This window comes from Agelaius tricolor, unplaced genomic scaffold, assembly GCF_023055355.1.
Source record: "Agelaius tricolor isolate 1412-34295 unplaced genomic scaffold, bAgeTri1.0.p SCAF_1, whole genome shotgun sequence".
In the NCBI taxonomy this organism is placed as follows: domain Eukaryota; kingdom Metazoa; phylum Chordata; class Aves; order Passeriformes; family Icteridae; genus Agelaius; species Agelaius tricolor.
In genome coordinates this window covers 31,447,064-31,470,672 of record NW_027269261.1, presented here as the reverse complement: position 1 = coordinate 31,470,672, position 23,609 = coordinate 31,447,064, and the positions used below count along the sequence as shown (strand labels likewise).

General features: G+C 53.9%; 3 protein-coding genes across 12 annotated transcripts in view; 2 read left to right on the top strand and 1 right to left on the bottom strand.

The window, feature by feature from the left end:
- Window positions 1-4,201, top strand: part of SLC29A1 (solute carrier family 29 member 1 (Augustine blood group)) — a 33,566-nt gene extending 29,365 nt beyond the window's left edge. For all 7 annotated transcript variants that reach the window (XM_071428509.1, XM_071428533.1, XM_071428523.1 and 4 more), the window contains 3 exons: window positions 825-910; window positions 2,480-2,679; window positions 3,220-4,201. In XM_071428509.1, coding sequence (XP_071284610.1) covers window positions 825-910; window positions 2,480-2,679; window positions 3,220-3,331 — 398 coding nt within the window. In that variant the 3' untranslated portion in view covers window positions 3,332-4,201. The remainder of the gene's footprint in view (window positions 1-824; window positions 911-2,479; window positions 2,680-3,219) is intronic.
- Window positions 4,202-6,297: 2,096 nt separating this feature from the next.
- Window positions 6,298-13,395, top strand: HSP90AB1 (heat shock protein 90 alpha family class B member 1). 2 transcript variants are annotated; one of them, XR_011679428.1, is made up of 12 exons: window positions 6,298-6,573; window positions 6,681-6,827; window positions 7,005-7,211; window positions 7,509-7,668; window positions 7,858-7,991; window positions 8,459-8,770; window positions 9,202-9,367; window positions 9,562-9,752; window positions 10,037-10,184; window positions 10,451-10,719; window positions 10,825-10,931; window positions 11,148-11,282. XR_011679428.1 is itself a non-coding variant. In XM_071428455.1 (12 exons), exons 2-12 carry the CDS (start codon window positions 6,681-6,683, stop codon window positions 12,926-12,928), a joined length of 2,178 nt encoding a protein of 725 aa, XP_071284556.1. In that variant the 5' UTR covers window positions 6,301-6,573; the 3' UTR covers window positions 12,929-13,395. The 2 variants fall into 2 exon arrangements, 1 of the variants encoding a protein (XP_071284556.1); XM_071428455.1 differs by lacking the exon at window positions 10,825-10,931 and adding an exon at window positions 12,819-13,395 and having other exon boundaries at window positions 6,301-6,573; window positions 11,148-11,481.
- A 1,865-nt stretch (window positions 13,396-15,260) lies between these two features.
- On the bottom strand, window positions 15,261-22,630 carry SLC35B2 (solute carrier family 35 member B2). 3 transcript variants are annotated; one of them, XM_071428572.1, is made up of 5 exons: window positions 22,536-22,551; window positions 19,931-20,009; window positions 19,639-19,832; window positions 19,252-19,412; window positions 15,261-17,377 (listed from the first exon to the last, which is right to left on the bottom strand). In XM_071428572.1, the coding sequence occupies exons 3-5, from the start codon at window positions 19,796-19,798 to the stop codon at window positions 16,439-16,441; spliced, it is 1,260 nt and encodes a 419-aa protein (XP_071284673.1). In that variant the 5' UTR covers window positions 19,799-19,832; window positions 19,931-20,009; window positions 22,536-22,551; the 3' UTR covers window positions 15,261-16,438. The 3 variants fall into 3 exon arrangements, with proteins under 3 accessions (XP_071284673.1, XP_071284655.1, XP_071284665.1); XM_071428554.1 differs by lacking the exon at window positions 19,931-20,009 and having other exon boundaries at window positions 22,536-22,630; XM_071428564.1 differs by lacking the exon at window positions 22,536-22,551 and having other exon boundaries at window positions 19,909-20,003.
- Window positions 22,631-23,609: the final 979 nt, after the last annotated feature.

Below are 23,609 nucleotides of genomic sequence, written 5' to 3'. Positions count from 1 at the left end.
ACCTCCCACTCCTCCTCCAGCATGGGGACCCTCTCATGGGAGGCAGTCCTCCTTGAAATCCAATGTGAGTGCTTCCCATAGGCTGCAGTTTTTCATGAACTGCTTCATCCTGGGTCCCTTCCATCGGGACACAATCCTTCGGGAACAGACTGTTCCAGCATGGATCCCCTGCAGGGTCAGAAGTCCTGCTGGCAAACCTGCTTCAGAGTAGGGTGGTGTTCACAGGCAGCAGGTGGATATTGACTCACTTGACCTCCTTGGGTTGCAGGAGGGCAGTCTGCCTCACCATGGTCTTCACCACAGGCTGTAGGGGAATTTTTGCTCTGACATCTGGAGCGCCTTCCCCCCCTCCTTTTCCACTGGTCTTGGTGTCTGCGGAGCTGTTTCTGTCACATATTCTCACTTCTCTCTCCGGGTACAATTGCACATGTTGAGATTTTTTTTTTTTCCCTTTTCAATATGTCATCCCATTGGCCCTACCACTGTCACTGATGGCCTTTGCCAGTGGTGGGTTCATCTTGGAGCCATCTGACATTGGCTCTGTCAGACCTAGGGGTGCTTCTAGCAGCTTCTCTCAGGAGCCACCCCTGTAGCGCACCCTGTTACCAAAACCTTGCCACACAAGCCCAATACAGAATGCTGGAAGGGAAGAGGGAACCACTGTGCATGATGGTTTGGATGTGGACACCAGCCTGGCTGGGAGACCATTCCAGGCCTTAGTGGGAAACTGGTAGGACCTAGATCTGAAAGACAGTCAGTCTCCATGCAGTGGGTATGAGGGACTGGGGCACACTTGGATTCTCACTGACCATGCCCTTCTTCAGGTTTCTACTTCATTCCTGTCTCCTGCTTCCTGCTCTTTAACGTCTTTGACTGGACAGGCCGGAGTCTCACTGCCCTCTTCACATGGGTAAGTATGGGGCAGGAAGCAAATGCCAGGCAGTGTCTATCCCTAGGTCCTTCAGCCACAGCTCTCACTGGGGCTGCCATCCAGGCCTTGGAGCAGGAAGGAGGTGCAGAGATAACTCCTGCTTTAAGCTCTAAGCGCAGATTTATGGGTCAGAGCCAAGAACCACAGTGTTGTTCTGTCCTCCCACCTCTCTTTCAACATGGCTTGGATGAAGGTGCCTCCTCCATTTCAGCCTCTCTGTAAACAAACCTTCACTCCAGCTATGCAAATGACGAGACAGGATGGCGACAGGGAAAGAGGGTGAAAGACAGGGCAGCCCAAAATAAAACCTCTGGCCTTGGCACAGGACACAGCTGCTTCAAAGACCCTTGTCCTGGAGCAGGGCAGGGCCATGCCATGTGGGTCACAGAACTGTCCCTTGTCACATCCCCTTGCTCTCATCTCCTCAGGATGGGCAAGGAAAGGGGCTTTCCTGTCTGGGTCTCTTCCTGCCCTTTCACCCACCCCTGTTTCCCCCTGTATTGTTCAGGATGTTTGTTTGGAGAAGCTCCTCAGGACCACATGCCCCATGGGGTCTGCCTGGGCCTGCCTTCCCCATGGCCTGGAGCTGCTTCTCTGCTGGCCATCGGTGCTTGTTGCCTTCAGTCTTGGCCATGAGCCGCCTTGCCTGGTGTCCAGGCCACAGCCTCCATGGTGGGATGACCCAGCAGGAGATGTTTCCAAAACAAGGCTGTGTGGAAAGTCTGACTGCATGTGGTTTAGGCCACATTTCCCTGGTTGGGGCCCCGCTCACTCTTTTTCTCCTCAAGCAGGAGAGGCAGCTGCTGTCTCCAGTTTGCCCCATGGGCATAGCAGCTGGCCTAACCTCATTTCCTCCTGTGTTCATGGAGTTTCCTGTGGCCACGCCAGCCCAGCTGCTCCCAAGGCAGCTGTGGTGGGGATGAGGTCTGTCTCAGTCTAGGGGCTGCCTTAGTCCCAGCTGCAGGGACAACACAGGGGGATGGCACCTCTTTTGTCCCAGCCTTAGTTGCTCAGGAACTCTGGTAGGACCTAAGGAGACTGTAACTCAGTCCATGCCTTTCCCAGCACATTCCAAAACAGCCCCAGCATAATCCCTTTCTCAGATTGCTGGATCTTGCCCTGCTTGCAGGGGATGGCGTAGGACGCTGAAGAGCTGGCTAAAGCCGTTTGCAGGCGCTGAGGTGCCAGAGGGGCTTTACCTCAGCCAGCCTTGTTCTGCACCCTGGCTCACTGCATGAGCGTGCACAAAGCTCTCTGGCCTGCCTGACTATTGCCAGCAGGGCTTAACAGTTGCCCACAACCCTGGCTCAGTATTTTGGCTCTAGTGCTGCTTCAAGTCACCTGCAACAGGGCTTTCAGACCTAGAACCTACTTACGACTGCCGGTGGTGATGCTGAGATTTGTTGCGGCCAGGAAAGTCTTTCAGTAGCTTTGGCATCCCTGTGGCTCCTCCACAGCCCTGGTGCAGTAGGGACAGCCCTGCCAGCATGCCATGGGATGGGGAATGTGCAGTTCTCAGCTGCTCAGCAATCTGTGTTTTTCTCCCAGCCCGGGATGGACAGCTGCCTCCTGCCAGTGATGGTGGTCCTCCGTGTCATCTTTGTCCCTCTTTTCATGCTGTGCAACGTGCAGCCCCGTTACTACCTGCCTGTTGTGTTCTCTCATGACGCCTGGTACATCATCTTCATGATCTTCTTCTCCATCTCCAATGGCTACCTGGCCAGCCTTTGCATGTGCTTCGGGCCAAAGTGAGTGCGAGCTGGGGACAAGGGAAGGGTTGGTTATGCTCCCAGATGCCAGCCCTGGAATGAGTTGTGGAGTCTAGCTCTGCCCAGTTCTGGCATTTGGAGAAGATGCCACAGGCACAGAAAGGAATTGTCACTACCCACAGTGTCCCATCTCCCAGGCTTGTGCCTCCATATCCTAGGGATGAGGAAGCTGTCTGGGCTCTCCATTTTCCCCACTTGCCACACAGGGGAAGGGGCTGGGTGCGGCGGAGATCTGGAGGGAAGCAAAGCATGGCACAGCACCCACAGCAGGTTGAGCAGCCTTGCCTAGCACAGGCAGCTCAAGGAGCCCCACGGGGGTCAGAGAGGGATGTCCCTGGTGCCAGGAGCTTCAGGGTGGCCTGCCTGATGCACTTTATGAGCCAACAGTGTGGAGACTTGGAGTTCTTGTGCTCTGGAAGCCAAGGGGGATTTCTTCTTGCCGTTCCTCTGCTGCAAACTGAACAGCAGGGCACTGGACATGCATCCTGAGGATGGATCTGACACTTGTTTCTCCCCTAGGAAAGTGCTTGTGCACGAAGCAGAGACAGCTGGAGCTGTCATGGCGTTTTTCCTGTCACTGGGTTTGGCCCTAGGAGCTGCTCTCTCCTTTCTGGTCCGAATGCTCATCTAGCAGAGGCACACAGAGGGTGCAGGGACACCAAGAGATGGCTCCGCATCCTCCACTGAGGGCCTGGACACCTCAGCACTGTGGGGAAATAACAGCTCCCACCTGTCCCTGCCAAATCACACTGCCACAGCACACCCAGGGACGGTTCCACTCCCGCAGGCTTGGCCTGGTTCCTGCCACGCTCGGCTGTGTGATGCCTTCAGGCTTCCGTGCCTTCTCCTTCCCCGTGCTGTGTGTGTTGTAAGACCCCCGGGATCTCCAGCTGCCTCCCATGCTGTGTAACTTCCCTGGCTCAAGGCCGAAAGCCATTTTCAGCCTCTTTCTCTCTGAGAGAGTGAAAGGCTGGTAATTAGTGTTACTCCTTCTCTTGCCCTTGTCTCCAAAGCACCTAGGAGATACTCTCCTCCTAGGGGGCCTGGAAATATCCCACACCCTCCTGCTGGTAGACTTGTGAATGGGGAGGAGAGCCCCAGCCAGCCTCCCATCCCTGCTCTCTGCTATACGCACATCCCCCCAACCAGTGTGTCCCAAAAGTGTAGACATCTGTGTCCCAGCCACAGAAAGAGCCAACACCTTGGCTAGGCTGAGGGAGGAGGAGGTCTCCACACCCCGCCTTCTCCCCCTCTCCCTGCCTCTCTTCCCTTTTTTTTTGGTGATTCTGACATTGGGTTTTTTTTCAGCCTACTGGTTGTGTGACAGGAGGTTTTACTGTTGGTTACAAGAGGAAAAGCAGCAACTCCCTTCCCAACAAAGCTGCCTTCCCTACCCATGTGTGCTACAAGGGAAGGCCTCACCTTACCCTTGGCTTTCCTGTCCCTTGTTGTGTAAATGTGTTATACAGTTGCCATTTTCTATAAAAAGGACAAAATGCTCCTTTCGGTGTGTGTGTTTGTCACCACAGGGGAGAGGGGCTGTGGAGGGTCAAGGGTTGAAGTGAGAGGGCCCTGGCATTTCCTTACCATCCTGTAGTCCCCTGCCACCAGCATCAGAAATGGTGGGAATGGTGTGTGCATGCCCTGCACAGCCAGGCCCAGCTGTGAGGACACAGCCAGTGTGGGCAGGGGATCGTAGAACCGTAACATCTGAATGGCTCAGGTTGCAAGGGGCCTCGAAGATCAGCCAGTTCCAAACCCCCTGCTATGGGCTGTGACAACTTCCACTCCACCAGGTTACTTGCAGCCCCATCCAGCCCAGCCCAGAAGACTTTGAGGGGTGGGGCATCCACAGCTTCTCTGGGCAACCTGTTCCAGTGCCTCACCACACTCAGAGCAATAAATTTCTTGCCCAACATCTAAACCTTCCCTCTGTTTGAAACCATTCCCCCTTGTCCTGTAACTACATGCTCTTTGTCCCTGTCCATCTTTATTGTGGGTGCCCATCAGGTACTGGAAGGCCACAATTAGGTCACACCAAAGCTTTCCCCAGGCTGAACAATCCAAATTCTCTCAGACATCCCTTGAGGAGAAGTGCTCCATCCCTCTGATCATGTTGCTGTTCCTCCTATGGACTATCTCCAAAAGGTGCAAGTCCTTCCTGTGCAGGGGCCCCAGAGCTGGATGCAGCACTGCAGGTGGGCTCTCACCAGGGCAGAGGGGCAGAAAACTGTCCCTTGCCCTTCTGGCTGTGCTGCTTTGGATGCAGTCCAGGACACCACTGTGTTTCTGAGCTGTGAGTGCACGTGGTGAACTCATGGCCAGCCTCTCATCCACCAGCACCCCAGGGATGCTGCCCTCGAGGTACACCAAGGGACCACTGACACCTCTGACAAAGAGCAGATGCACCTTCATATTTTGAGGTGCAGTGATGTGCAGCACTGCATCTGGGAGCTTTCCTTGTGCCTGGGAACAGCCAGAGTGCCACCTCCTGCTCCTGGGGTGAACTACACCAGCCTGCCAGCGGGAATCCTCTTCCCTCTGTCCCACATCATTCACAGCCATCACCTCTTTGCACCACCAGGCACCAAAACCCATGTGGGAGCTCGGGTCCCCTCATCCCACTTCCAGCTTCCTTTGCTGGTCAGAGCTTTTGTACCCACGGCTTCAACACAAAATCACAGAATGGTGAGGTTGGAAGGCACCACAGTGGATCATCTGGTCCACCATCTCTGCTTAAGCAGGGTCATCCTAGAGCACAGGCAAAGGATTGTGTCCAGACAGTTCTTGAGGACCTCCAGTGATAGAGTCTCCACAATCTCTGTGGATAATCTGTTCCAGTGCTGGGTCAGCCACACAGTAAAGTTCTTCCTCATTTTCAGGTAGAACTCCCCGTGCATCAGTTTGTGCTTTCTGCCTCTTGTCCTATTGCTTGGCAGCACTGAGCAGAGCCTGGCTCTGTCCTCCACACCCTCCCCTGAGATACTTATAGGCATTGATGAGCTCCCCTCTCAGTCATCTCGAGGCGGAATAGGCCCAGTTCCCTCATTCTTTCCTCTTAAGAGAGATGCTCCTGTCCCTTAATCATCTTTTTTACCCTCCACTGGGCCGGCTCCAGGGGCTCCTTGTCTCTCTTGTCCTGAGGAGCTCAGAAGCGGACAGAGTACTGCAGATACTGGAATGGTAAGGCTTAAGATTATTTGTATTATTATTTCCCTTGGACATTGTAAGGACAACGTCTCCAAACACTGTTTTGCAGCGGTGACACGGGCCTGCCACACACTCCGGCCCTGACACCTTCCGTCCCCGCCCCTGCTGCCGCTGGGCTTAAGTTCCACGCAGCCTCAGGCCGGCAGAACTACGCGGCTCCCGGCCTCGGGGGGAGCTGCAGGCTGAAGCTGGGGCAGTGCGGGTTCCCAGTTCCCTGCCCCAGCCATGGAGCCGAGGAGGCGCCGCCGTACCCTCTGTGGAATACTCTCGAATGGTTTTCTAGCCGCGGCTGTATTCCTCCGCGACGGGGCGCGGAAAAGAGTTCCTCGCTGGGGCTCCCCGCCGCCCCTCGCCGTGGCGCTCGGAGGTCCCGCTCCTGCGGCCCTCCGAGCGGCGCGGCGAAGGGCGGCGGGGAGCCGCGGCTGGCGACCGCAGAGCGGCAGCGTGAAGCCGAGCATCCCTTGCACGCCCGCCCCCGCCATGGCCGCCGCTAAACGGCAACGCCGGTGCCTCCCATACACCATGGATCTGTGGGCTGCTGACCAAGACCCCTTTAAGGCGGAAGGATACAATGTGCCGTGAGGCTCCCCCCTCGTTCCGTGCCTATAAAAAGCGGCCGGAGGGGGGATGTAGCTCTTTCACCGGTCCCTCACGCCCGAGACGGTAGGGACGGGACGGGGAATGGGACTGGGCCTGATGCCCCCACCGCCCCCTCTCTGGCGCTCATGCCCTGAAAATGCACTGAAAACAGGCATGTGTTTGTCTTGTAGATGCCCGAGAAAGTGCAGCATGAGGAGGAGGATGCGGAGACCTTCGCCTTCCAGGCGGAGATCGCCCAGCTCATGTCGCTCATTATCAACACCTTCTATTCCAATAAGGAGATCTTCCTGCGGGAGCTCATTTCCAACGCCTCCGACGTGAGCCCGGGCGGGAGCGGGCTCCTTTCTCTGCCGGGGGGTCGGGGTCGGGCTGGTGTCCTTGCAGGGGTGCCCGGGGAGAGGCCGATTCCTGGCTCTCCGGGAAGGCTTGTGCAGGGAGGGGTGGAGAAGGCTGTCGAGTAGGGAGGCCATGTCGAGCATCCCTTTCTCCCCTAGGCCCTGGATAAGATCCGCTACGAGAGCCTGACCGACCCCTCCAAGCTGGACAGTGGGAAAGACCTGAAAATTGACATCATCCCCAACCCCCGGGACCGCACGCTGACCCTGGTGGACACTGGCATTGGGATGACAAAAGCAGATCTCATCAACAACCTGGGCACCATTGCCAAATCTGGGACCAAAGCCTTCATGGAAGCCCTGCAGGTGGGTTGCCTTGGGCTGCATGGGTTCCCTGGGTCACAGGCTGACACTGAATGTACAGATAATAAATAAACAATAAAAAGGCCCTGCTGCCTTGTTTGCCATGGGAAATGTTGGCCTACTCAAGTGTGCTTCCCCCACCTTTCTAACACCAGGGAGGAGCTCAGGGTAGAGCTGGTTGCCTGTTGGCACTTGCATGTTTTTCTCAGTGTGCTTGACCCAGTTCTTTGCTGCTGTGAATCAGTCACAGACATTTTCTACCTCCACCCTGGTGTTAGCAGCTGCTCTCTGCTTTCACAGGCTGGCGCAGACATCTCCATGATTGGGCAGTTCGGTGTGGGTTTCTATTCTGCCTATCTGGTGGCTGAGAAGGTGGTTGTCATTACCAAGCACAATGATGATGAGCAGTATGCCTGGGAGTCATCAGCTGGGGGCTCATTCACTGTCCGAACTGACCACGGTGCGTACTGTACAAAAAGCCAAGCACGTTTTCCTGCCAGCAGCTCCCCTTTTGCTGGTGCTCCCTAGAGCTGTGCTGCACTGTCAGTCACACTGGTTAATGCTGGCTATCACATACATTGAGGCTGGAGGAGCTGGTCACGCTTGGTCTCTGCCCTGAAATGCTGATATTTCTCTCCCCATACTGCAGGTGAGCCCATTGGACGTGGCACCAAAGTGATCCTGCACTTGAAGGAGGACCAGACTGAGTACTTGGAGGAGCGTCGTGTGAAAGAGGTGGTGAAGAAGCACTCCCAGTTCATTGGCTACCCCATCACGCTCTATGTACGTAAGGAAAGGGCTGTGGGAGCCAGATGGAAAGGTGGAGGCAGGTGTGGGTGGTGTTTGAAACAGGAGCACACAAAAGGCCCAGTGTATGATCCCTTTGGGTCCCTTCTGTAGTTCCTGGGTACTGAGCAGTGGTGCTCTCAGCTTCTGTGGCCAAAGGTGGTTTGAGGCTGAGGGCTTACTGGAGGTGAAGGAGGTGGGTATCCAGCCACACTAAAGGCCCTTGATCTCTGCAGCTGAAGATCATCTTAAATCAGCCATGGAAAAAGGAGGGTTCCTGCCACTTTTCTCAGACATAGCTTTTGGTTGCATGATGAGGGACTTTTGAGGACTGGTTCCAAGAGTTTTCATTCCAGATGATACACCTGTTTGGCTTTGGAGGATACCATTTTTCTCATCTAGAGCTAAAGGATTCTTGGTAACTTGGGACTAAACCTGACTATTGCTTGTTTCTTTTTCCACAGCTGGAGAAAGAACGTGAGAAAGAGATCAGTGATGATGAAGCAGAGGAGGAAAAAGATGAGAAGGATGAAGAGTCAGTGTCCAAAGATGAAGAGAAACCCAAAATTGAGGATGTGGGCTCTGATGAGGAGGAGGAGGGAGACAAAGGCAAGAAGAAAAAGACCAAGAAAATCAAGGAGAAATATATTGACCAGGAGGAGCTGAACAAGACCAAACCAATTTGGACCCGCAACCCTGATGACATCACCCAGGAGGAGTATGGCGAGTTCTACAAGAGCCTCACCAATGACTGGGAGGACCACTTGGCTGTCAAGGTGGGTGCTGGGCTACCCTGCCTTCCAGGGAGAGGCCCCTTTCCAGCCCTTATCCAGAGTCACCACATGATTGTGCCTCTGTGAGACTGAGCACTCTCAGGCCACTTGGTGATGGAGCAACCTGCACTGTGACTCCCCTGCAGGTGGAAGGATTGGCAGTGCCAGTCCATAAGCAAGATAGGAGGATGTGGGGTCTCAGAGAAGCACTGACTTCTCTGTCCAAGCCTGCTGTATGCCAGAGAACCTTGGCACACAGGGGAAAGTAGGCCTGAGCAGAAGGAAATGCAGGCTGCTTGGATGCTAGAGATGTTGCTGTGCCCCCTTGCCAGCCTCAGTGCTGAGGAGTGGCAGTTGAGCCTCCCTGCTGTGGGAGCTGGAGAAAGGAGAAGTGAAGCACCCCAGCAACTGTTTTTTTTTTCCTGGTTCCACAGCACTTCTCTGTGGAAGGGCAGCTGGAATTCAGGGCCCTGCTTTTCATCCCACGCCGTGCCCCTTTCGACCTCTTTGAGAACAAGAAGAAGAAGAACAACATTAAGCTGTATGTGAGGCGAGTCTTCATCATGGACAGCTGTGACGAGCTCATCCCTGAATACCTAAGTAAGAGCCCCCTGCCTCAGCCTCCCAGTGCAGACCTGGGATCCCCACAGCCTGTGGTTCCACTTCCAGTACAGAGGGACTGGATGAGGCACTGGCTGGTGTGGGTGCATAGCAGTCAGTGTTTTAGCTCTTTCCTTGCTGTGTTGAAGCTCAGAATCCTTAACCTGACACCTGTTTTCATTCCCCCTATGCAGACTTCATCAGGGGTGTTGTGGACTCTGAGGACCTTCCTCTGAACATTTCTCGTGAGATGCTCCAGCAGAGCAAGATCCTCAAAGTGATCCGCAAAAACATTGTGAAGAAATGCTTGGAGCTCTTTTCTGAGCTGGCAGAAGACAAAGAGAACTACAAAAAATTTTACGAAGCTTTTTCCAAGAATCTGAAGGTGAGTTGGGCACTCTACCCCTGGAGGAGGGAAGGGCCCATGACCCATCTGCCTGAGGAGCAATCTTGTTCCTATGCTGTGTCTCCTCTGCGTGGATGTTAGGATAAAGGGAGTGGAGCCTGTGAATGCCTCGGAGTGCCTTTGTGGGCACCTGTCCCCTCTGGCTGCCCTAGGCCAAACACTCAAATGATCAGGAGCTGGGCAGATAGATGGCTGTGCCTCAGGGGCAGCCAAGTGCACCTAAGTCCTGTCCTGGAGACTTCATGCATCTCTTCTGTTCCCAGCTGGGCATCCACGAGGACTCCACCAACCGCAAGCGCCTTTCGGAGCTGCTGCGGTACCACACGTCCCAGTCAGGCGAGGAGGTGACTTCGCTTTCGGAGTACGTGTCCCGTATGAAGGAGAACCAGAAGAGTATCTACTACATCACAGGTGAGCCAGAGCTCCTCTGAGCCTAGCAAGGTAGATGCAGGTAATCTGCATACGAACCCTAATTTAAAACACTTCCTGCTGCCTTCAGCAGGTCATCTCTGCTGAATTACAGCTCATTCCTGGGGGCTGCGGAAAAGGCACCGTGCCAAGAACCCTGGCTGCTGCCAGTTTTATTTTAGGAGTCCCAAGTGACTGGTGGTGTTTGTCCTGCTGTAACCAGCTCTTACCTCTTGGTGATGTTTCATTTCTACCCTCCACAAACACAGGGGAGAGTAAGGAGCAGGTTGCTAACTCAGCCTTTGTGGAGCGTGTGCGGAAGCGTGGCTTTGAGGTGGTATACATGACAGAGCCCATCGATGAGTACTGCGTGCAGCAGCTCAAGGAGTTTGATGGCAAGACCCTGGTATCAGTCACCAAAGAGGGGCTGGAGCTGCCTGAGGATGAGGAAGAGAAAAAAAAGATGGAGGAGAGCAAGGCCAAGTTTGAGAATCTCTGCAAACTTATGAAGGAAATCCTGGACAAGAAGGTGGAGAAGGTGAGATGGGCAGGGAGCTTAGCCCTGTGCTGGAGGGAGGAGGGCTGGGTCCTCCGTGCTGCAGGTGGGGGCCCCCGCTCAATGCATGCCTCTCATCTCCTGCAGAGGAGCCGCTAGAGGAGACTGGAGGTCCCAGCATGCACCATCTTGCTCTAAGCAGCCAGGCTGCAGGCGAGGGGCACTGACCCAAATACGTGCATTGATGGGAGAGGGTAAGTGTGGGAAACATGCAGTGGGTGCTCTAAGTGCTGGCTGAGCTGTCCAAATTAGTCTGCAGCAGTCCTGGAGCTGCTTGGAGCATCTCTGCTTGCTTTGGGGTGTCCCCAGGTGAACCAGGGGCAAAGACTTGGGCTGTAAGTGTGCTGTGGCTGGGCCCAGTCCAGGGCTTATGGGGGCCTTGCTCAGCTAACCCTTGGCTATGTTGGCAGGTCACTGTGTCAAACCGGTTGGTCTCGTCCCCCTGCTGCATTGTCACCAGCACCTACGGCTGGACAGCCAACATGGAGCGCATCATGAAGGCTCAGGCACTGCGGGACAACTCTACCATGGGCTACATGATGGCCAAGAAGCACCTGGAGATCAACCCTGACCACCCAATTGTAGAAACCCTTCGCCAGAAGGCTGATGCTGACAAGAATGACAAAGCTGTTAAAGATCTGGTGGTGCTGCTCTTTGAGACTGCTCTGCTGTCCTCTGGTTTCTCCCTGGAAGATCCCCAGACCCACTCCAACCGCATCTACAGGATGATCAAACTTGGGCTTGGTGAGTATCCATGCCACTTCTCAAGCCTGCAGCAGGCCTGAAAGCAGGTTAACTGGTCAGGCTGGTGTCTTGGGGCACAGGGAGGCCAGTAAGGGAGCCATGCTGCTATGGTGTGCTGAAGTGGCTCGGTACATAAGGTGGCCAGGAGAAAGTGTAAACCTGGAACAAGGTACTTCAGGAGGGCTCAGGACTCTGGGTGGACTGCCCTCTTTTCCACAACACCAGGAGCCACCACCAGGATGTTCAGATGACAAGCTGAGGCTTTTTATTCCTTCAGAGTAAATGTGAAAAGTCTCTCATGGGTTATGTGACCCATCTGGAGAAACAGCTTGTGCTTGCACACAGCCTTTTCCTCCAAATTCGGCTAAAAATGTAAGTCAGAAGGTGCTGTGGCTTGGCACAACTAACTTGGTATCTCTGTGCTGCCTAGTCTCAGTAGGAGTCAGGTGTTCTGTTAGTCAAGTTGCAGGTAGGGGGACTGTATGGTAGTACAATTTTCTGTTCAGAGTATACTGAAACAGCAACCTGCAGCATTTGAAACTGATGAGCTCTAGAATCTTGCAACTGCTTTAGTTGTGACTTGACTGGATTTACTTCATTTTTCTCTAGAGAAATGCTCATGGCTTAAACCACATTCTTCCGGCTTAAACTCCAGGCTTTGTGATGCTGGGTGACAAATCTTTTGTAGTTAATTGGCTAAGGAGTGCACTCTAATGGCATAGGTAGTATCCATATACTAGTGTAGATGTTACTGGGAAGATGCTACTGATTCAGGATTAGTGCTGGAGTTGACAATAACTTGTAACAATGTTAACTTGCAATTATTAGTTTTTAGCCTGGAGGAAAGGAGACTGAGGGGTGACCTCATTGCAGTGTACAGCTTCCTCACCAGGGGAAGCAGAGAGGCCTGCATTGAATCTTCTCTGTGGTGACCGGTAACAGGACCTGAGGGAATGTAATGGAGTTTTGTCAGGAGAGTTTTAGGTTGGGTATTAGTTAAGGGTTTCTTACCCAGAGAGTGGTTGGCCAAGGAACAGACTCCCCAGGGAAGTGGTCACAGCACCAAGCCTGCCAGCATTCAAGAAGTGTTTGGACAACACTGAAGCACACAGTGTGATTGTTGGGGCTGTCCTGTATAGAGCCAGGAGCAGGATTTCAGTGATCCTTGTTGGGTCCCTTCCAAATCAGAATATTCTGTGATTCTGTGGACTATTGGATGCTAATAGCCTCATTCCTCAGGCTGGGGGTAGGAGCCAGGTTTGCTCTGGGAGAGGCTGTACATCTGGGATTAGGTGTCATCTGGAGGCCTTATCTCTTCCTTTCCTCCCCTCTCCCAGGCATAGATGAAGATGAGATGGCTGCAGAGGAGCCCAGTGCAGCTGCCCCTGAGGAAATCCCCCCTCTGGAGGGAGATGAAGATACATCCCGCATGGAAGAGGTAGACTAAAGGAGGAAGGCTCTTCCTTCACCTGCCAGACCCCTGCTCTATCATGTTTGCTTAGAAGATGGTCTGCTGCCACCAGCTGCTACTGACTTCTTGGTGGTGTCTATTCCTTTGGCTCTGTTTGGTTGGGGTTGTTTTTGGCAGGGTGCAGGAGGGCATGATTCCCTGTTTGTTAGTAGTGATTCAGGTAGCCTGAGGCCTGTCTGTTCTGTGTCTTTCTGCTTGTGTAGGAACAGCTGATGGGGAGTGGAGGTGTGAGGAGGCATCAAGCTTCCCCTCTCTCCCCTTCATGGAGTGTCCCATGTTACCAGTAGGCATCAAACTGTCCTTATTCCACTGGGGTGGGAGAGCCCTTCCTCCAAATTGTTGCCTCCCTGAAGCCCCAGGATAGCATAATGTATTTTGGTTGGGTTTTGTTTGATTATTTTTCTGGATTTTTGTTCTACTGGAATTAAAGAATTGATGATTTACATGGTGGAGTCCCTTGTGTTTCATGCCTGCTCTGCTGAGGAAAATGTCTCAGCTTCTCCCAGGGGCACTGGACTCTGCTGTGTAGGTCTGTGCCCTGAATGCTTGCTGAGCCCTGCTTTAGGAGATCTTTATATCTTCCATGCCCTGGCAGGATGAAGTGGGTGGAAGGAACGTGTGACCTGCTGTGCAGGTGGGGTCATCTCCAATGAGCAGTAGTTCTCCACCTGGAGAGCTGCATGCCCCCCAGTCTGGGAGCCAATTTCCAGTCTGTGTGGGACAGCTGGCTGAGCTGTGCCAGGCCTGAGCTGCTGCTGGCAGGTTTGACCTGAGCACCTCTGGGGCAGGACAGTGGCAGGAGCCATCGGCCTGTTCCATTGCAGTGTGGAGCAGGGTGTGGAGTGACAGCTCAGGACTGTAGTCAAGCAGCCTCTCTTCAGCTGTTGGGCCAAAGACTCAACTCCTTTCCTCCCAGCTCCAGCCTGCCCTTTTTGGCCTTCTGCAGCCATTGGGTGTTGGGCAGTATCTGCCTTCTTTCCATCTGTGTCCTAGAAGAGAAGCCTGGGACATCACCTCTGAGCTGCCCCTTGCACTGAGCTCAAACTCTGTGAGGTTTGTCACCCCTGGCCACAATGGCCCTTGGGGTTTGTCAGAGAAAAGTGACACTTAACTTCTTCTGCTGCATTAAGTTCTTTTGCTGCCCACATGCCAGCTGCCACAGGCACAAAATAGAATGGGCTTTAGCAAGTATCCATCTTCAACAGGGAGGCAGAGCCTGCTGGAATCCCTTGCTGCACACCAAGACACTGACTCTGCTGCCAGTGTGGAAGCTGTGTGGGTGTAGCCTGCTAGGACAGTGGTGGAGCTGAGCTAGCAAATTGCTTAAAACCAGGATTTCTGTCTCGAGAGCAAGTATTGCCAAAGAGTGAATCAGTAAAAATTAACTTCTTAAGTTAATGTCCTGGGTTTTTTTTTTCCACTAATGTTTTGTTTAAATCTACATTTAAATTAGAAAGGTTATCCCATTGTATCCCATTCCTAACCTGGCAATGTGGTTTTTTGTTTTTAATCAAAGGAAATCACATGTCAGCAGATGGTGAGTGCAGACATTTGGGTGAATTTGTAAGGCAGGATGAAAAGCTGTGAGGTTGTACAGGCACCTCCAAAAGCTCAGAACTAGAAAAGGAGCACTGGTAAAACTGCTGGAGAGCCAAGTGCTCTGAAGCCTGGGCTGTGCTCAGCACCAGCTCTGGTATCCCTCCAGGCTCAGCTAAGTCACCACTGTCCCTAGTCTCCTCCTCTGTTTCCCTTGTAACCCTCACCTGAGTGTCCCCTTTCCCTAGCTGTGTTAGGCCCCAGCCCTTTCTCTGACCCCATATTCACCCTTGCCCAGTTTTTCACCAGGCCTCCCACATGTACCAGGAGGATGGACCTTCCACACCTCAAGCCTCTCCTGGCTCTGGCTGCTGTAGTACACCCCACAAAGTGCTGCAGCACTGCTGGCCCTGGCTGGCACCTGCTCAGCAGGCCTCTGTATCACCTCTCGGTAGCTACACCCACTGGGAATTCTTTAAGTTGCACCATGCAGAGAACCTAGGAGCCAAACTAGGCTCAGGCTAATGGCTCCTTCACCTGCCCCCCAGCACAAGCAGCATTCCAAACCTGGCTGTGCTCCCCAGTTGAGTGTGCAATGATCTCCTGTCAGGCCCTTGGAGTGCAACCCTGGTTGATTCCAAAGACAGTGAGAGGCACCTGTATTTGGAAAGACAACTCTGCTGTCCCAGAGAGACTAGGGACACAGGAAGAGTTGGAAATCTCTTTCCTCCTTCCAGGTACATGGAAAAAAACCCCAACATTTACGCCCATGGCACTATATGCAGCATATTTTTAATTTAATAAAATAAAAAGAGAAAAAAGTTGCCTTGCAAAAGTACCAAAACCTGCTGGTTTGTCAGTCAGGTTGTGTTGACGAGAAAAGGATTGACAGATAAAACCCAGGCTTGTGGGGAAGAACAGCTTTCACTGCTCCATCCCCAGCTGTCTGTGGAGCAGGAACAAGGCACCGCAAGCGGGCTCTGCCCTGTGTCCCAGCCCTCCAGGCACAGACTCTGGCCAGCCCCTGGGAAAACCAGGGCCAGTGCCTCCAGCTGGCAGGAGAAAGAGGGCTTCTTTGTGCTTGTCTGAATGGCAGCTGCAAAGCCCAGAACTCACAGCACTGAGGGACCCCGAGGTGGTGCTGGGGCTTCTGGGCAGTGCAGCCTTTGGCCTGTAAGAGCAGCAGATGTAACCAAAAAGCAACCTCAAAGGACTCGGCAAGCCTTGGGAACTGTCCAGCTCAGGTACTGCATAAAAATCAGCCTGGGCTGAGGGGGCAAAGAAAAGTGTCCTGGAGCAGGGGTAAAGGATTGATAAAACCAAACTGGGAGGTACTGGCTTTCACTGCAGTGCCCTCCCAGAGCAGATCCCAGGCCTGGGGTAGGACAGGCTGGGAGTCCTTCCCTTGCCTGTGCCTGTACTACCCAGAGCCCCTCCTGGAATGGAGGAAGAGCACTCCCCACCCTTCGATGGGCTCAGCTTGGGACTTGCCTCACTCAGAGGTGTTTCAAAAAGAAACCTAGTGTTTTGCTTGCCCTTTCCTCCTGCCAAGCTCTGTAGTACCAACAGAAATGGAGGAGCTTTAGCCAGAGGCAAGACAGTGCCAGGGAAGAGTTCCCTTGTTCATCAGTGACTTTGGGGAGAAGCCACAAGACAGAGGTGGGGCAGGAATACCAGCAGCCCCATGCTGGTGTGTCCCCAGGCCTGTGCCTTGGCTGTAAGTCTTTGACCTATTAAGGCAAATGGAAAAGTTTGGACCTGTGTCAGCCCAGAGCGTTTCCTGGGCTTGTTCCAGCCCCTTTCCCAGGAAAAGCAGGTGGAAAACTGAGTCACTGGTCCTGCCTATCCATACTCCACTCTTCTTCTCAGTGGGTTCTGAGAAATCCAGCAAATGCCTTCAAGTGGAGGCAGGACAGCAGGCATGGCTCAAATGCCATGGCCTCAGCTTCCTTAGACCTTTTGAACAGGGGTCTCGCCCGGCGGGAGCTTCTTACTGCGCTTCTTCATGCGGCTGCGGGCGTAGACACGCAGGAAGAGGGCCATGAAGACAACGGCTATGCCCAGCCCACCCACCACAGTGACAGTGTGCCCGTAGATGAGGCAGGAGAGGAGGATGGCAAAGGCCTGTCGGAGTGTCATGATGATGGTGAAGACAGCTGCCCCAAACTGGTTGATGGTGTAGAAGATGAAGAGCTGGCCGCAGGCGGAGCACACGGAGAGCAGCACGGCGTGGGCGGTGAACTCCGAGTGGCGGGCCATGAAGCGCAGCGACTCCAGCAAGGCACCCTGCTCCAAGAGCGAGCCCACGGTGAAAAGGCAGGAGAAAACGTTGACACCAAACATCATCTGCACGGGAGACATCTTGTAGGTGAAGAGAGCGTCCTGCCAGTTGGAGGTGAAGCTGTCGAAGATGATGTAGCCAGCCAGGAGCACTATGCCAGAGAAAGTGGTGACAGTGGACACCGTCCTGTTAGGAGCGCTGGAGAGCAGGAACATGCTGACCCCCACGGAGATGAGGGCAGCAGTCAGGTACTCCCAGTACTCATAGCTCTTGCGTGACACCAGTTTGCCCATCATCATCACTGGGATCACTTTGGAGGCCTTGGCCAGCACTTGGGTGGGGAAGCTGATGTATTTGAGTGCCTCATACTGACACCAGCTGCTGAGGATGTTGGAGAGGGAGGCAAAGGAGTATTTGTACATAGGAGCCCCATGGCGTGGCTGCTTTCTCAGGGCACAGTACAGACCAGCCACTGTGAAGGCCAGGATGCGGTTCATGAACACGAGGAACTGGGAGTCCTTGAACTTCTCTCCAGGGTCTGTTTCAGTGGCACCGTACGTTCTCGTCATCACACGCTCTTGGAGGACACCCCATGTGAGGTAGGAAACCTGCAAAGCAGCAGGAGCACAGGCAGAGTCAGGACCCACAACAGCAGTTGCCAGCAACAACAGGAAGAACAGACCCCAGGAGATCCTTGCTTTCCGCATGTTGGAATTCAGGACATCCCTCTGGCTGTCCTGGATTGCCTGAACACCTGCCAAGGGGCTCAGAGACCTTGGCACAGAGCCCAAGATGCCTCTGACTTTGACTATAACCCACGGAAAAAATTACCAACCTTTTTTTTATGAGGATCTGCAAGCCACGAAAGTCTAAGCAGAATAATTAGTTTGTCACAGGACGAAAAATAGATTTTTTGGGTTTTTAGAATGGGGGTTCAGGAGGCAAGATGGAGGAATCTGGGTATGTCCAGTCTTTCTCCTTCTTCTTGGCCTCCATCTTCTGCTGTGATGCTGGCACTTTTGGATTGGTTTAAGGTAGAAACTCACTGTCTAGCATAGGTGATAGGTACTGGGAAGTTATGGTAAATAATGTACATGTAGTTTTTAGTATAAAAGATAACACCGCCCCGAGGGCGGCCAGTGCGCCTCTGTCTGACCTGCTGAATGGACCTTGGCAGGTCAGAGAAAGAATTTTATAGATAAACAATAAACAACCTTGAGAATGAGAACAGAAGAATTCTGACTCCTTCTTTGACTGCCAGGCTGGGAAACAAGACTTTCTAACGCATTTCAGGGTCACTCTGACCAGCAGAAGTCCTGAGATCCCCAGCATTGCTCACCCTCTGCATGGCAATGCTTCCCTGAGACACTGGGAGACGGGACCACCCCCCACTCCACCCATTTGAGGCAACCTGCTGATCCATGTGGTTACAACCAGGAACATCCTGTTCCAAAGCACAGCTGCTCAGTGGGCAGGGGAGAAAAGCCCACAATGCAAACATCCTGGTGAGAGTGAGCAGTTAGCTTTGAGCTGCTTTAAGCCTGTGGAACCAGACTGACCAAATCAGGGAACACTACTGATACACAGCTGCGGTTTTGGTGCCAGCTCCCTGCGGCAGGTCCTGGCAGTTTTCCCAGTGGCCTCTGCATTGGTTTTCACTTCCAGCACCCTAGGCCTGGTTTTTACATCCAAATCAATTCTAATTTCAAAACCAGCAGACAAAATTGTCCACGAGGGATGATCACTGTCGTGGTTGTCATCTCCACTACTTCTGTTGCAACACCAAGCCTCTCACAGAACTAACAGACTTCCTCTCACCACACATCTCCCAAGAAAGTAAGACACAGAGAGATGGAAGAATTTGGTGGCCCACAGCATGTCTGAATAGGCTGGGGGAGTAAGCCAGAGAGTGAGTTGTTTCCTGGCTGCAGGACACCTCAGTTTTTCTATCTCACTGCCCACACTGCTATTTCTTGTCCTCATAGATCAAAAAAGTTGCCCTTCCTAATGATGCTCACTCAGGCTGTGACTGAGACTTGGGGAATCTAAGATTTTAAATTCCTGTTTATCTGTAGCTGAATTAAGTATTTTCTCTCCAGTACTCAAATTCAATCCATCAAGGCAGAATGCATCAGCCCCAGACAGTGACCCATGGGAGAGCCTGGGATAAAAGAGGGCTCAAACTATGTGCTGATCTGGCATGAGAGCCAGAACAAAAGCAGCCTTAACAACCTGCTGAATCACAGAATTTTCAGAGACTCTAGAGGACTGTGATCAGACAGACAGGATGCTCCAACCCAAATGACAAAAACTAATCGGACCTCCACAGCTCTTGGAGGTGGAGTGTCCTCTCCCATCCTCCAACCCTGTATTGATCAAGGACAGCATTGCATGCTTGGTCTCCAAGGAACTGACAGTCACTAATGCACTGGCCCCTTCCTCCTTCCAGAATGGGACAGCCACACATGCACAGGACCCCTACCTGTAGACCAAGAGCACACAAGAGTAGCTTGAAGATCTGTCGGGCTGTGGAGGACTCTGTGGGCTCTGCTCGGGGTGGCAGGGAGCCATCATCCTGATGTACAGACTTCACCTCAGAGCCAAACACACATGATTTGATGACAGGGAAGCAAATGCCTCTGCCTGAACAGGATAAAAGAAGATGGAGACATAATTAACCAAAGTCTGGGCACCACATGCTGCACCAGCCTGAGGTGAAGCCTTCCTCCTCACTAGCCTCCAGATCTGCTAGCACAGGGGCCTCAGAGAAATTTGTTTCAGGATAGCAGCTGGACAGCACTGGGACACAGCTCTCTGAGAGGCTCAAGCCTGACAATGCAGGTTGAGGAAGGGAAGCTCCCGCTCCTACCTGTCTCCAAGTAGTTCCTTCTCTTGAAGTACTGGATGAGGAGGAAGCCCGGTACCACAATGCTGGCATAGCCAGCAGCATTAACAAAGAAACGGAAGAGCCAGAAGTCCCCCCACGAGTCCTGCAGGGCAGGGGCGATCTCTTCACCTGCAGCCATCATAGGGAGGGAGGCCAGCAGGAGGGGAATGAAAAATCTGTGGAGAGAGAAAGAGGTAGGTGGTGGGCTACTGGTACCTGGGCAGCTCCACTCCACATGCCTGTAACACCCACCATCCAGCCCGATCCTCATCACCTGTAATACAGCCACCCGGACCCACTGCAGCGACAACAGTGATGCTGGCAGCACACAGAGCAGGAAGAGTCCTCTGGAGCTGAAAAGCACAGGCCAGACATCTGTGTTTGCTTCTGGTAAAGGTGGTTGCTCTGGAACATGTGGACTGAGAACCCTGGATTCCCAGGATTAGAGAGAACACTGCTGTAACCATCTGGTTTTGATTACACTCCTACTCCAAATGTAAGGAGCACCTCACACCTCACCTTTATAAGTTAACCTTTAGCACAGCTTTTGGGTGGAAAACGAAAAGGTCACTGAACATAAGAATTTACTCCTACCTAGAAGCTCATGTTTCAAGCCTGTGGCAATGAGCAACCTTTCTCTGGAAGCAAACAGTTCAGAGCTTTCCCCTCCAGCTACACCAGGTGAATGGATGAGAGGCAGGGTTTGGGGCTGCCAGCCTCCCCCACCTCCCCATGCAGCCCTGGAATTGTGCCAAGGCATTCCTCACAGCTCAGAGGAAATTACCAGGGTTCACCCACTTGACAAAACACAGCCAGAAAGCAAGACTGGAAAGGAACTTTCCTACCAGCTGTCTGGTTGGGATTTTAAAAGGACTATGCAATGAGGTATAGCTGATATTCTTCAGCTGTAGCTGTAGGAAGTGATCTAGCCAGCTTTAAAACAACGTTAATAGGCCTTGAAGGAGTTCTTCCCTTCACTGTTCTCTCTCTCTCACAGAGACAAACCTGCAATATTCAGGGGCATCAGGTACTCAACAGAATGAGCAAGCAGGCAACAACTTCCTACACCCAAGGCCACCTGCATCCCCCCTCACAAAGCAAGCTGCAAATTCCTGCATCAGGGTAGAACATTTCCCTGGTCCATGCTACATCCCTGCCCCAGTTCCCTCAATTGAAAAAGCCTCCCAGTTCCTTGGGGACCAGGTGAGAGTGCTGTGGGCTGGCTACATAAACACACACCAGAAAAGCTCCTGTGACTGAAAGGGACACAGATGTTAATTCCGCCTCCACCTGGAACAAGCGAGTCAGAGGAATTTAGGCCCTATTTAGGGGTGTACCTGGCCCCAATGTTGTGTAACTGTGACCTCTAGTAGCCCCCACACGAAACTTACAAACAGAAATTTACAAACTTAGGGACTTTACTTAGAAAATTACAAACTTTAAGGACTTTAAAGGCAAGAAAGTCCCCTGCCATTTCATGAGCAAGCGCTCCCATCAACCTCTTGGGAAAGACCTCAGGGACTTTTCTCATCCTCAGCTACTGTGGCCAGGCCCTTGGAGTTCAATAACCTGACCAAAGCTGGGGCTGTGTTTCACCCAGAAAACTCCCTTCTGTGACATAAAGGACATAGAAATTCCCAGACCAGGGAGAGGTGTACATGGCTAGGGGTGGATTTCTTTGCCTGCTTCCTACTCCTCTATCTCCCCCCTCCCTGGAAAAGACAGTCTGACCCCTCCACTCAATCTCTCCTGCTGCAGGGGCACCATTGCAGGCTGTACAGATGCTGTGGGATGCAAAACCAGGGCTCAGTGTTCCTGGGTTTGTCCGTATTAAGTAACCGTGGCTGACGGTGGGGTGCAGAAACGCCGTTCACTTTTGCAGAAGTCAGATATAAATGACAGGGTCTGTTGCCACATTTGCAACTTGAGAGGGACTGTGCAAGCTCCATTCAGCACGACTGCGCCTGCTGTTACCCAGCCAGCTCCTGCAGCGCTGCCATGGGCGGAGAATCAGCTCCGCTCTCCCACAGCGACCGTGAAGAGGAGGCTATGGAGGGACAATGGCTCTCTATGCCTGCGCTAGCAATTCCCAGGCCCCGAGAGCTGACTCAGTGCAGCAGCCCCTGCCCTCTCTGCCCAGGCTGGGAAGGAACAGGGACGCCAGTGTTACAGGTAGAAAGCGGGGGGGCTGAGCAGGGAGCATGCTGAGGCATGAAAGGAGCCTTATTCTGCGGAGCAGCCCAGGAGCCGAGACAACGGAGCCGGCCGCTGCTCCCCTGGGCACTGCAAGGGCAGCTCTCAAAGACACCGCTTCAGAGCCGGGCTGGCAGCCAGCCCTCTGCCCGGCATGGACAGTCTGGGTCCCGGCTCTGAAAAAGATCCCTGCCTAGAGCCTTGATACTCTTCAGCGCGCCTCCAGCGCCTGGCAGGGCTGAGGTCAAATGCAAGCTTGGAGCTGACAAGTCCGTACTAACATCTCGTGTCTGCTCCCTGTCCCGGTCCCTGCATGCAGCCAGGTCGCAGGGCTGCCTGCCCCTGTCCCCCCAGGACGGACAGCCGCCTCTGCCCGGGGGCCACAGCAGAGGCACGGGCTCCCCGCCGCCGCCCGTGGGGCACCCCCGCCCTGGGCACGGCGCAGGGCTCCCGGGAGGGGCGAGCCCTACGCCTGCCGCTCCGGGGGTCCTCTGCCCGAGGCTCCGGCGGCCCCGCGGGAGAAGCAGCGAGCGGCCGGGTGCGGGAGGAGCGTGGCCCCGGCGCCGCCTCCCTGCCCGGCGGCCACGTTCGCAGCGAGCAGGCCGGCAGCGCGGCGCAGCCTTCGCCGGGAGCTGCCGCCCGCGGGCCGGCCCGCCCTCCGCGCCCGCCCCGGCCTCGTTACCCACCTGCGGCCCGGCCCGGGCCCGGTGTCGGCCGGCTCCCCTCGGCTCCGCTCCCGGCGGCGGCGGCGGAACCCCGCCCGGCGGGCGCGCTGCGCGCCCCACAGCGCCCCTGCCGCTCCGGAGGGAGCGCGGCCGGCGGGGCGGGGCGGGCCGCGGTCACAGGAGCACAGGATCAATCAGGCTGGAAGAGAGCTGAGATCATCGAGCCCAAGCGATGACCCAACAGCACCATCTCAGCTAGACCGTAGCACTGAGTGCTACAGCCAATCTTTCCTTACACACCTCCAGCGAAGGTGACTCCACCACCTTCCTTGGCCTGTCTATTCCAATGTCTCATCGCCCTTTCTGTAGAGAAATTCCTCCTACCTAAATCTCCCCTGGCACAGCTTGAGGCTATGTCCTCTTGTCCTGGCACTGGTTACCTGGAAAAAAGGCCGATCCCCACCTGGCTACACCTGCCTTTCAAGGAGGTGTAGAGAGTGACAAGGTCTCCCCTGAGCCTCCTTATCTCCAGGCTAAACACTCCCAGCTCCCTGAGCAGCTCATCACTGGGCTTTTGCTCCAAACCCTTCCTTCACCAGCCCTGTTGCCCTTCTCTAGACATGCTCCAGCACCCTCTTGAAGTGAGGGGCCCAGAACTAGACACAGGACACGATGGGAGGCCTCACAAATGCAGAGGGATGATGACTGCCCTAGTCCAGATGACCACACTATTCTTGATTCAAGCTAAAAGCCTTCAAAGCTGAACCCCGGCCCCATCCCTGCCCTCTGTCTCAGGTTAGCCCCCTTGGAGCTGCCAGCCCTGCACTGGGCACAGCCACAGCTGCTCCCTGGCACAGGTGCTGCCCAGGGACTGCAGTCAGTATGGCACCTACTGCAGCCCTGCTTCCAAATCCCCTATCCCAGCCCCAGGCATGGCTGCAGGGCCGGCTGGAGCCAGCACATGGCCACCCAGTGATGTTTTACAAGACACGATTTTAAAACAAATAGTTTTATTTTAAAATAACAAGACAAACAAAAAAGTGCAGATGACTTGTTTCTGCCTTTTCCCTTTGCTCCCAGCTACAGCCCTGGCCA

Bases quoted from the DNA above. Each gene is read 5' to 3' on its own strand.
- HSP90AB1 (XM_071428455.1), top strand. From the start codon at position 6,681: ATGCCCGAGAAAGTGCAGCATGAGGAGGAGGATGCGGAGACCTTCGCC. The intron at 6,828-7,004 runs GTGAGCCCGGGC...TTTCTCCCCTAG, and splicing joins TCATTTCCAACGCCTCCGAC to GCCCTGGATAAGATCCGCTA. The intron at 7,992-8,458 runs GTACGTAAGGAA...CTTTTTCCACAG, and splicing joins GCTACCCCATCACGCTCTAT to CTGGAGAAAGAACGTGAGAA.
- SLC35B2 (XM_071428554.1), bottom strand. From the start codon at position 19,798: ATGATGGCTGCAGGTGAAGAGATCGCCCCTGCCCTGCAGGACTCGTGG. The intron at 19,413-19,638 runs GTAGGAGCGGGA...TATCCTGTTCAG, and splicing joins AAGGAACTACTTGGAGACAG to GCAGAGGCATTTGCTTCCCT. The intron at 17,378-19,251 runs GTAGGGGTCCTG...GCTGCTTTGCAG, and splicing joins TGTGTGCTCTTGGTCTACAG to GTTTCCTACCTCACATGGGG.